The sequence below is a fragment of the Hemitrygon akajei genome, chromosome 26, assembly GCF_048418815.1.
Source record: "Hemitrygon akajei chromosome 26, sHemAka1.3, whole genome shotgun sequence".
Lineage (NCBI taxonomy): Eukaryota > Metazoa > Chordata > Chondrichthyes > Myliobatiformes > Dasyatidae > Hemitrygon > Hemitrygon akajei.
In genome coordinates, this window is record NC_133149.1 from 42,760,506 (window position 1) to 42,773,098 (window position 12,593).

General features: G+C 44.7%; 1 protein-coding gene across 3 annotated transcripts in view; it reads left to right on the forward strand.

Moving 5' to 3' along the window:
• Window positions 1–12,593, forward strand: part of LOC140716927 (ATP-binding cassette sub-family G member 4-like) — a 204,148-nt gene that overhangs the window by 142,911 nt on the left and 48,644 nt on the right. For all 3 annotated transcript variants that reach the window (XM_073030045.1, XM_073030043.1, XM_073030044.1), the window contains exons 3-4: window positions 3,263–3,380; window positions 6,861–6,993. In XM_073030045.1, coding sequence (XP_072886146.1) covers window positions 3,263–3,380; window positions 6,861–6,993 — 251 coding nt within the window. The remainder of the gene's footprint in view (window positions 1–3,262; window positions 3,381–6,860; window positions 6,994–12,593) is intronic.

Consider the following 12,593-nt stretch of genomic DNA (forward strand, 5'->3'; position numbering starts at 1 on the left):
GGACCCATTGGGCGTAATAGGAAAAGAAGCCCAGGCACCGTCTGAGGGCTTTGAGGGTGGTGGGAAGAGGGAGTTCTAACGGTCGGGATCAGGGCCAATGACCCCGTTCTCCACGACATACCCAAGGATAGCGAGCCGGGTGGTTCCGAACACACACTTGTCCCTGTTATAAGTAAGGTTCAGGGCTTTGGCCACTTGGAAAAATCGTTGGAGGTTGGCGTTGTGATCCGACCAGTCATGACCACAGATGGTGATATTATCCAGATAGGGAAATGTGGCCTTCAGTTGGCACTGGTCCACCATCCGGTCCATTTCCCTCTGGAAGACAGAGACACCATTTGTGACACCGAAGGGGACGCGCAGGAAGTGATAGAGCCTGCCGCCCGCCTCGAAGGCGGTGTAGGGGCGGTCCTCCGGGCGGATGGGGAGCTGGTGATAAGTGGATTTCAGGTCTATGGTCGAGTACACCTTGTACTGAGCTATCTGGTTGACCATATCCGCGATGCGAGGTAGGGGGTACGCGTCAAGCTGTGTGAACCTATTGATGGTCTGGCTATAGTCCACGACCATCCTATTTTTCAGCCCGGTCCGAACAACAACCACCTGGGACCTCCAAGGACTTGTGCTTGGCTCAATGATCCCCTCCCTGAGCAGTCGCTGCACCTCCGACTTAATGAAGGCCCTGTCCCCTGCGCTGTACCTCCTGCTTTTAGTTGCCACAGGTTTACAGTCGGGGGTCAGGTTGGCGAACCGCGGTGGGGGAGGGATCTTGAGGGTGGAGAGGCTGCAAGTGGTGTCAGTAGCGCAGCTGTCGGCACGGTGCTGGGTGGGACGTGTGGGTCGGTGTGTGTGTGTGGTCAGTAGCGGGGTTTATGGCGAAGTCCCACAAAACTGAGGATTCCTGACAGTGAGTGGTGGGAGGGGCCCGTCATATGCCATAGTCACACTTTCGAGGTGGCTCTAGAAGTCCAGCCCCAATAGCACAGACGCGCACAGTTGAGGCATGACCAGTAGCGCAAAGTTCCGATATTCTGTGCCCTGCACCACCAATGTCGCTACACAACCCACCCGGATGTCTGTGGAATGCGACCCAGAAGCCAAGGTGATCCTGTGACTTACCGGCCATGTCACGAGTCCGCAGCGTTGCACCGTGTCCGGGTCAATAAAACTCTCAGTGCTGACCGTGTCAAACAGGCAGCTAGTCCTGTGCCCCTCCACCAGGATGTCCATCATTGACCTTGCAATCTGGTGTGGGGCGCTTTGGTCGAGGGTTACGGAGGCCAGAGTTGAACTGCCGTCTTGGTGCCCGGTAAGCACTGGTGGGTCGGGGGCGGGGTGATGTGGCGCCGACAAAGATGGCCGCCCCCATGTCTCGCACGAGGCAGGCAGGCAAGATGGCGGCCCCCACGCCTCACACGCAGCGCTGCCTGACCCCACTCGTGGTTTAGACTTACAGACCTTGGCAAAATGGCCCTTCTTCCTGCAGCTGGAGCAGGTCGCTTCTCGGGCCGGGCAGCGTTTTCGGGGGTGCTTTTCGAATCCACAGAAGTAACAATGCGCGGACTTGTGACTGGCAGCAGCTGTGGTCGGTTTCGGGGAGTTCGTGGACTCGCGACTGGCAGCGGCGTTGGTGAATTCGCTCGTGGGAACCGACGGCGGCGGGGTCTGAGGTGTCCACGGAACCGGCGGGGGATTGCGCGGCTGGACAGCGTCAGTGTTGTGCAGAGCAGCCTCCAGTGTGTCGGCTGTCTCGATCGCCGAGCGTAAGGTAAGATCGGCATTTTCCAGCAGCCGCTGGCGCACGTACACTGACCTGATCCCCGTAACGAAGGCGTCTCGTACTAGCAGCTCCACATGTTGTTCCACCGTCAGAGCTTTGCAGTCGCAGGCCCGCACAAGTGTCTGTAGGGCTCGGAGAAACACGGCGCTCGACTCGTCGGGTTGCTGTCGCCGCGTCGCTAAGCGATGTCTTGCGCAGACGGTGTTCACCGGCCGCAGGTACTGTCTTTTGAGGGCGTCCAGTGCCCCTTGGTAGGTTGGTAGGTCCCTGATAAGGGAGAATACTTTTGGACTTACTCTAGATAGTAATATTTTGTACTTCGTGGCAGGCTCAGTCACTGGAATCTGTTCCAAGTATGATTGGAAGCATGCAAGCCAGAGTTCAAAGGCAAGAGCTGCTTCTGAGTCTTGAGGATCAATGTCTAATTTTTCCGGACGTAAAATGCTGTCCATGTTTTAAACTTACAGTCAATAAAATTGATGCACCATCAATAACTCTCCAAGACGTGAGGCGAGATACCGGCTTTTATTGACTGGAAGAAAGAACAAGCAGTAATTGACCACCATACTACATCCTGGAGACTGAGGGCAGGACTCAGGACTGAGGACTCAATCGCCTTTATACCGGGGTCTGTGGTAGGAGCCACAGGAGCAGTCAGCAGGGGGGCGTGTCCAGACAGGTATATGTAGTTCACCACATCATGTAACACAATCTGCTCCTGAACTGAGATTTTGTTAGCTGTTGGCATCTAATTCTAGTGTTTAAAATTTTTCAGAGTGAAGAAAAGCAATGTCTAAGAGCCAATCAGAAAGTCTGCCAGCTCCCTTTCATTAGCTGTTGAATCTTAGTCTGGAAGTGCATTACAGAAATCAGCATTTGGTTTTATATTGAGATATTGAAAGGAAATTTCCTTTCCAATAAGCTTTCTGAAGCTTTGATTCTTTTTCTCACTTGGGGCTAATAATTTGTGGGTTGCATTTCCCCACCCTTATTCACAGCTTTATTTATAAGGTTGTCACAGCTGGGGTGTGGTAGTGAGGATAAGGTCCCACTACCTAATAAATACCCCTGATGGTGTGTGTCTCCCATAGCTTCTGACAACCGCCTTCATGTGTGGCTTAGGTACTAAGCCCAGCAGAAATGTTTTTATACTGATAAGGGGGAACGCTGGGTTGCTGGCACTTCAGGCAGATGGGGCTCATGAGCTGTGGTTGGCACTCTAATCTCAAACTTCCACTGTCTTGTGGATATACACACTCATTAGGGAAGGCTTAGGGAGTCAGCCCCCTTCTATCCCCAAATCACATTCTTCGTCACTTTTTTTTTAACAATTTGATGCCAATTTAGGATCATCTTTTGGCCTGTTCTCGACATTCAAAAAGGAGATCTGTGACCTATCCTGATTTCAAATAAATCTCCAAGGGATCATCTTTTCCAATTCAACCCCATTTTTTAATGTACAAATTTAAATTTCCCTTTTAGGATACAAGACTCTTTTAAAATGCCTATCTGGAAAGTTCTGCAGTCGGGAGCTCATTGGCATTATGGGTCCTTCAGGCGCTGGCAAGTCCACCTTCATGAATATTTTGGCAGGATACAGGTGAGTGACTGGTGCTATTGATTTCTTGTGACATAACACTGATTATCCATTTACCTATAGGGGGAAGGTAAACATTAGTGAAGTTCATCACTACATCTCAGACAGAGCATTAAATTCTTAAGGGAAAAAATATAAACTACCAGGTTTGGGACAAACATGAAATGGTGATTATAGAATCTGTTGAATTAAAGTAGGCAACAATGGGCAGTCGTTTGCTGCTCCTGATGTGCCTGATGTTCTTCTATACAAAATAATTACCCCAAAATTATCTCTGATAAGCAATTGCAAAGTAAAGAACACTGAGAAGACAACTGAGAGATAACAAGTCCAAATACACCTTTATTTAAATTTGACTATTTCCCAGATGGAGACCAAATTCAAAAAACTGATGTGCAAAGGGACTTGGGAGTCCTTGTGCAGGATTCCCCAAAGGTTAATTTACAGGTTGAATCTGTGGTGAGGAAGGCAAATGCAACGTTAGCATTCATTTCAAGAGGACTAGAATACAGCCCAGCTGACAGAGGTGCTGATGGATATATTCAACATCTCTCAAGAACAATCCATTGTCCCCTCGGACTTCAAGGCAGCAACCATCATTCCAGTGCCAAAGAAGGCAACAGTAGCCTACCTAAATGACTATCGTCTGATGGCATTGATATCAACCATTATGAAATGCTTTGAGCAGCTGGTCGTGGAGCACATTAAAGCCTTTCTGCCGGCTACATTAGACCCTTTCCTGTTTGCCTATCACTCAAATCAATCCACTGATGATGCAATAGCCTCTGCCCTCCACGTGGTCCTGACCCACCTGGTAAATGGGATCTCATCGCTCAGTCCGCTGCTGTCCACACTGCCGGCGCGTGACTGTGTCACAGGATCCAGCTCAGTCAAGTTTGTGAATGACACAACAGTGACTGGCTTTAGCAAGAATGATGATGAGTCTGAGTACAGAGAAGAAGTGGAGCAGCTGGTGGATTGGTGTGAGAAGGACAGCAACCTAAGCCTGAATGTGGAGAAGACAAAGGAAGTAATTGTGGACTTCAGGAAGGTACAGACAAACTACCCCCCCCCCCCCCCGCGAATAGAGGGCTCATTTGTATAGAGAGTTATGTGCACCAAGTTCCTGGGAGTTCACATCACGGATGACCTCACCTGATCCCTTAATATCTGAAACAGAAGGCACAGCAGCGTCCAGCGTCTCCACTTCCTGAGGCGTTTGAGGCACCACTGCCTTAGCTGCATTTTACAGGAGCACAATTTGAGAGCATCCTGACAAGTTGCATCTCCATCTGGTATAGGAGCAGATGAGCCAGAATTCCCTACAAAGGACAGTGAGAACAGCTGAGAGGATCATAGGGATCATAGCTGCGTACACAGGACCTTTACTATTATTAAGCATTCTATCCGTCCATCCATCCAGCATCCTCTTTGACCTTCTACCATCAGGCAGGAGACTGTGATACATAAAGACAAAAACAGTCAGGATGAGAAACAGTTTCTTCCCCCAGGCCTTTAGGCTTCTGAACTCCCTGTCACATCATATTCGAAATGTCATTGGTTAATCTGTTCTATACCTTACAATATTTAATATTAATGCACTTTAGTTTGTTGTTTGTTATTTATGCGTGATTGATCTGTAGACTTTATCCTTCATAAATTGTCGTGTGTTATGAGTTTCAATCACAAACAAGAGAAAATCTGCAACTGCTGGAAATCCAAGCAGCGCACACAAAATGCTGGAGGAACTCAGCAGGCCAGGCAGCATCTACGGAAAAGAGTACAGTTGACATTTTGGGCCGAGACCCTTCAGGAGGACTGTGTATATGTGTTATGTGTACTATTGTGCTTTACACACTGGTTCAAAAAAATGTCGTCTCATTTCTTTCTATATAATATGGTTATATACGTTATGTACTTGTGTATAGTTAAATGACAATAAACTTGATTTGACTTGACTTCACTTAAAAAGCAAGGATGAGCCTTTGTGACACAATTGGTCAGAATGCACTTTGAGTATTTTGCGCTGTTTTGAGCCCCCTATTTAAGAAAAGATGTGCTGGCATCAGAGAGGGTCGAGAGGAGGTGTACAACAATGATTCCTGGAACAAAGGGTTTAATGTATGAGTAACATTTGATGTCTCTGGGCCTGTACTCACTGGAGTTCAGAAGAATGGTGGGGGGGGGGGGGGGGGATCTGATTGAAACCGATCAAATGTTGAAAGGCCTAGATAGAGTGGATGTGAAAAGGATGTTTCCCATAGAGGTGGAGTCGAGGACCAGTGGGTACAGCTTCAGAATAGAGGGACATCCGACTATAACAGAAATAAGGAATTTCTTCAGCCAGAAGGGTGCTGAATCAGTGGAATTATTTGTCATAGATGGCTGTGGAAGCCATATCAATGGGAATATTTAAAGTGGGGGTTGATAGGTTCTTGATTAGTCAGGGCATCAGAGGTTACAGGCAGAAAGCCGGTGAATGGGGCTGAGAGAGATAGTAAGTCAGCTATGATTGCATGGCGGAGCAGATCCAATGGGCCAAATGGCCTAATTCTGCTCCTTTATGTTATGGTGTTACTTTGAGAGTTAATTCAGTAGGATGTACACTCTCTTTAAGAACCCTTAGAATAATCTCCCAAGTTCCATATTACATGTTCTTGTAGCAGAAATTCAAGTCTGTGCCTTGTCTATACAAACTGGATGAAGTAATTTCAAACAAGACTAATTTTTGTACCAGAATTGATATGTTAGGGTGGAGATTTGAACTAAGGGTTATACTTTTCAGAAGCGATTGAAGATCACTTCTGATTTCCTTCACCCCCCCCCCATATAAATAGATAGGGTGGGGGAGACTGACTGATCTTTTAAGATTCTGACAGGAGTGGTATTGCAAAGACATGGGTGAGACCAGAACTGCAGATCACATTGATATTTATTAATAGATCCAAATAATTGTTAGATTGCGGTATTTGTTATTAAAGAAGTATTTGGGGAAAACACCACCAAACTACATATGGGAAAAAGTATTGACACGTGGATATTAGCCTGTTAGACTGAAGAGCCTCGGCTCTTCTCATGCCAGAATCACTGACGTACGACAACATATTTGTTGTTCTGTGTCAGCAGTAGAGTGCAGAGACAAAAAAATAGTTATGTTACCATAAATAAATAAATAGTGTAAAAAAAAGTAGCATTCACAGGTTCATGTACCATTGAGAAATCTGCTTACAAAGGGGAAAAAGCCTAAAATGTTGAGTGTGGATCATCAGGTTCTTGTACCTCTTTCCCAATGGTAGTAAAATGAAGAGGGCATGTCTTGGATGGTGAGGGTCCTTGGTGATTGATGCTACTTTCTTGAGGCACCACCTCTTGAAGATATTCTAGATGATGGAGAGAGCATGATCATCATGATGGAGCTGGCTGAGTCTATAACAGCAAAAATACTTTTATTTTACAGTTTACTCTTCTTTATGCTCTTTCTAGGAAAACGGGAATGAAAGGGCAGATCCTTGTAAACGGGCAGCCTCGGGATTTGCGAACATTCAGGAAGATGTCCTGTTACATCATGCAAGATGACATGTTGTTGCCTCACCTCACAGTACTGGAAGCCATGATGGTATGTGTTCAGCATGGACAGGCTACTTTCATGCAAGAGGTAGCAGTAATCTGCATGGCACATATTGGAAACAATGTTCATTTCTGGTTTCTGTACTGTTAGAAAATGTTATTGCCCTCAAGTAAGTGTAGTGATTTAGAGAACCAGGGTTAAGTAACTTCACATGTGGACATACATATTGTCCATATGTTAAATTGGACAATGCATGCAAGATGTTGGAGGAGCTCAGCAGGTTAGGTAGCATCTGTTGAGGGAAATGAATAGTTGAAATTTTGGACCAAGACCCTTCATTAGAACTGGGAAGGAAGAGGGCAGAAGCCGGAATAAAAATAAGTTCTCCTTGGAACTATGGTTATTAAGAAGTTAGCAATGACTTTCTTGAAGAGAAGCCTACTTCATTGGTTGGTAATTTTAGGTACTTGGAAAGAGTGCTTTTTTTTTACACACTGTGATAGAAGCATACTTGAGTGAATCGTGCTCACTGTACCTAGAAATTGCAAACAGAACTGCAATCACCCTACTATTCAAAAGGATAGAAGATCGTGACCTTGGTGAAAGTGCTCTGAGCTCCACAGTTCACAGGCTGGTTCCAGGGCCTAGGCCTGAGGTGTCGGGTCATTAGATATGAGCCAACGGGTGCAGGGGATGGGCAGGAGGCCAGAACTGTTGGAATGTAGAATCCCTGGAGGGTAGAACATGTGGCAGGTGAGAAATGCAGAGCAAGATGAGACCATGCAGAGGCTTCAACAGACAGGTTGAAATTATAACTGAGAAACTGGTGGGATAGGGGTGCTGTTGCAGGCTGATCAGAATCAGGTGTATCATCACTGAAGTGTATTGTTTAGTGGTAGAAATACAGAGCAATACATAAAAATTACAATAAGATATACTTAAAAGTAAATAAATTATGCAAAAACAGAGAAAAATAGCGAGGTAGTGTATCACGACACATGCTGGTGATAATAAACCTGATTCTGATTCATGATTCCTATACCATTCAGAAATCTGAAGGTGGAGGGGAAGAAGTGTTGATTGTGTGTCCTCGGGCTCCTGTACCTCCTCCCTGATGGTAGTAATGAGAAGAGCTTAGGTCCTGGAAGATAATTATACTCTTTGGATTTAATCAGAAAAGGATGGTTTTAAGATACCTTTCAAGTCCTGTGAAAATTGGTTTTACATCTGCATACTTTCTCTCTTTTTTATTTATTGAGATACAGCGCGGAACAGGCCCTTCCGGCCCTTCGAGCCACGCCACCCAGCAATCTCTGGATTTTAATCCTAGCCTAATCACGGGACAATTGACAATGACCAATTAACCTACCAGCCGGTACGTCTTTGGACTGTGGGAGGAAGTCGGAGCACCCGGAGGAAACCCAAGCATTCACGGGGAGAACGTACAAACTCCTTACAGGCAGCGTCGGGTGGTTTATATCTGTGAAGTTATGGGATGAGATTGAACTTGATAAAACTCATTTCAGTTCGTAGAATTACAGTACACTCCATGACAAAAGGCCCTTTGGCCCAACTCATCCATACTGACTAAGACGCTCATCTAAGTTAGTTCCAACTGCTTGTGTTTGGCTCATATCCCTCTGAAGCTATCCATGTTAACTGTCTGAGTGTTTTTTAAATGTTGTTATTGTAACTGTCTCAACTACTTCCTCCAGCAGCTTGTTCTATATATCACCTTCTGTATGAAGAAATTGCCCCTCAGGTTTCCTTTTAAATCTACCCTTTCTCACCTTAAGCCAATGCCCCTTAATTTTTGAATCCCTTTCCCTATCTATGACCCTCACGATCTTATGCACTGCTATGCGTTGATTCCTCAGTCTCCTACATTCCAAGGAATAAAGTTCTAGCCTAATTAACCTTGCCTATAACTCAGGCCCCTGAGTACTGACAACATTCTTGTAAATATTCTTTGCAATCTTTCCCGCATAATGATGTCTTTCTTCTCTAGCAAGGTAACCAAAATTATACAATAGTCCAGGTACAGCCTCCCCAATGTCTTGTGGGATGCTTTGAACTAATGCAGAGCCAAGATTAGGTTACTTCAGACACCCATGTGACCAATTAACCCACTAACCAGTACATCTTTGGAATGTGGGAGGAAACCAGAGCATGCAGAGGGAACCCGCACAGTTACGGGGAGACTGTATAAACTCCTTACAGACAGCAGTGGGAATTGAACCCAGGTCGCTGGCGCTGTAATAGCGTTATGCTAACCGCTACACTACCGTGCCATCCAGAGCTGGGAAGGTGAGCCTCCAGTACAATCGCTGCCCAATCCCTTGCCTTGGTTGATGATTAAGAACTGCTAGTTCTAGAAATCTGAGGTAAAAATATAAAATACTGGAATTGCTAGGAATGTGAGGTAGCATCTGTAGATAGAGAAATAGTTAGTGATTTGAGATGATGGCCACTTCTGATGCATGAAAGAAGTGCTTCTTGAAATTGTTGAAGTTGTTTTGATTTTTGGACATTTAGATTCTGAGTGAAACATGAAAGCTGTCGTGATCGTGACATTCTCAATCTACTTGCCCTTGTTTGTCGAACAGTAGAAATGCTTTGTAAATCAATTCATCAGATTACATTACCACTGAGAGCAAGATCAGGCCGATCCCTATTGCATTACTGATGCATCTCAGAGATTGAAATAGCGTGGGATGGAGATTGCTCTGCAAATATTCTTCCTCCCCCATTTACATGCTGGTTTTGTGTTTTAACACCAGTTTTGTGAGTAATTGCTTTTGGAAGTGAGCAAACACAAACACCAATGAGTTGAAGTGAAACATCCTTCTGCGGTTCTTTAGAAACAAAAGATGGAAAAATGCATGGGCTGAACAGGACACAAAAGGACAGGAGTAAATCCCTCAAGTAAATGGTTGCCACCTGGGGAAATGCAACATAATCCCCCACAATGGCTCCAGTCCCAGCCTCAGATTCCAAAGTTGAAGAGTTCAAAATTGCATCTCAATTCCCATTCATTTCTGAGGTTACTGAAAAATTCAGCACAGTAAATCCACAAGGAAAAGCAGTTCAATTGACTTCAAATTCACTGAAGTCCACTGTGGAAGTTTTAGATCCAAGGTCCACGAGTCCACTGGAGGATGGAGGCCTGGAAGGTTTGATCTAGGTGAAGAGAGAGAGAGAGAGAGAGAGTGTGAGTGTAGAAGAAAAGGGGCTTGTTTTGCTGTTGTTTTTTTGCTTGTTCTGGGTTGTTCTGCTGAGCATTGTGGGCATGCTGTGTTGGTGCTGGAATGTGTGGTGACACTTGCGGGCTGCCCCCAGCACATCCTTACATTATAGAATGTACAATATTACAGCACAGTACAGGCCCTTTGGCCCATGATGTTGTGCCGATCTTTTAGCCTACTCTAAAGTCAATTTAAGTCTTCCCTCCCACATAGCCATCCAATTTTCTATCATCTGTGTGCCTATCTAAGAGTCTCTTAAATGTCCCCCAATGTACAGCAGGGTGTTCCACACTCTCCGTGTGAAAAAAAAACTTGCCTCTGACAACGGATTGTGTTGGTTGTTAGTGTAAATAACATATTTCACTGTATACACATGATAAATAAATGAATCTGAATCTAAATCTTCAAAGGATATACCTTAGCAACTACTGTACGTGTGTCTTTATCACAGGAAATCAAAATACCCTATTGTGTTTGTCTGCATTGGAAGAGTTCCTGCATCTCCAGAGTATTTAATTACTGCCCGTTTTGCCGCTGGCATTTAGGGTAGCAATGAAGGATTCTCCATCTCTGTCTGCCCATACCATCGCACAGAGATAGAGAAGAATTCTTCATTGCTGTTTCTGTAACAATGTTTTTTGACCAATCAGGCTTGTTAACCCTGAGCCGAACCCCTGAACCGGTAGGACTGGTGGACCACTGTTGGTCTGGCCTCTACCCTTTGACCTGTTTGGCATGAGTGACCCTACCAAAAGCCAAAACTAAAGGCCTTGACTCCAGCCAATGTAGGCTCTCTGGGTCATTGAGGCCAGCAAGCCTTCAAACCGTACAACAAAGTTGTAGCCCTCTTGGAAGATCTCCAGAGTAATACTTAGCAAAATAAAAGAGCAACACAAAAAAAGACCAGAATCTATCTCATCCACCTTCCTTAAATACTGTATATTAGCCCTTTATATACAATGATTATAATGGTGTTGATAACCAATCAATTTCTGCCAATAAGTCTACAACAGAGTACAAATAACAAGCGAAAACCCTCTGAATGATTGAAAGCTGTGCAAGTATTAATCCATTGACACTAGATACCTGTTTCTCCCAAGTTATAACTTTCTGGAACAAGTTGATCTATCATCAAATAGCCATCTTTTGGTGACCTCATAAGGTATTTTGTAAAGGCAGCTCTTTCTTTAAAGAAAAGATTGTTGCTGAATATCAGAAGAATTAAGTCCATCAGAAAATACATTGATTTTAGGTATTAGCAATGAGACTGTAACAGAATTAAACTCTGGTTCTCAGACCATTAAAACACAAGGACAGGAGCAGGAGTAAGCCATTCATGCACCAAGAAACAGTATTGGGAAAGGACCTCCACTGGAGAAGCATTTTTAATTCTGGCCAATATAGTTTAAGAAAAATTAAGATAAATATAAAGAATTAGACCATAAGACCATAGGAGCAGAATTAGGCCATTTTAGCCCATTGAGTCTTCTCCTCCATTTCATCAAGGCTGATCTATTTTCCCTCTCAGCCCCGATCTCCTGCATTCTCCTTGTATCCCTTCATCCCTTGACTAATCAGGAATCTGTCAACCTCTGCCTTAAATATACATAAAGACCCGGCCTCCACAGCTGCCTGTGGTAAAGAATTCCACAGATTCACCACTCACTGGCTTATGAAATTCCTTCTCATCTCCATTCTAAATAGATGCCCCTCTATTCTGATGCTGTGTCCTCTAGTCTTAACCTCCCTCAGCATAGAAAACATCCTCTACACATCTATTCTACTGATTCCTTTCAACATGTGTGTGCTTTGGATTTCCAGCACAAATCTGCAGATTTTCTTATGTTTGCCTTTCAACATTCAATAGGTTTCTTCTGAATTCTAGTGAATGCAGGTCTAGAACCATCAAACACACCTCATATGATAAGCCGTTCAATCCTGGAATCATTTTCATGAGCCCCCTTTGAACCCTTTCCACTCTCAGCACATCCTTTCTAAGATAAAAGGCCCAAAACTGCTCACAATGCTCCAAGTGAGGCCTCACCAATGCTTTATAAAGCCTCAACATTACATCAAAACACAAAATGTTGGCAGAACTCAGCAGGCCAGACAGCATCTATCAGAGGAGGTAGTGACAACGTTTCGGGCCGAAACCCTTCATCAACCCTCCTGATGAAGGGTTTCGGCCCGAAACGTTGTCACTACCTCCTCCCATAGATGCTGTCTGGCCTGCTGAGTTCTGCCAGCATTTTGTGTTTTTATTTATCTCCAGCATCTGCAGATTCACTCGTGTTGCCTCAACATTACATCCTTGCTTTTATATTCCAGTCCTCTGGAAATGAATGCTAATATTACATTTGTCCTCCTCACCACTGACTCAACCTGCAAATTAACCTTAAGGGA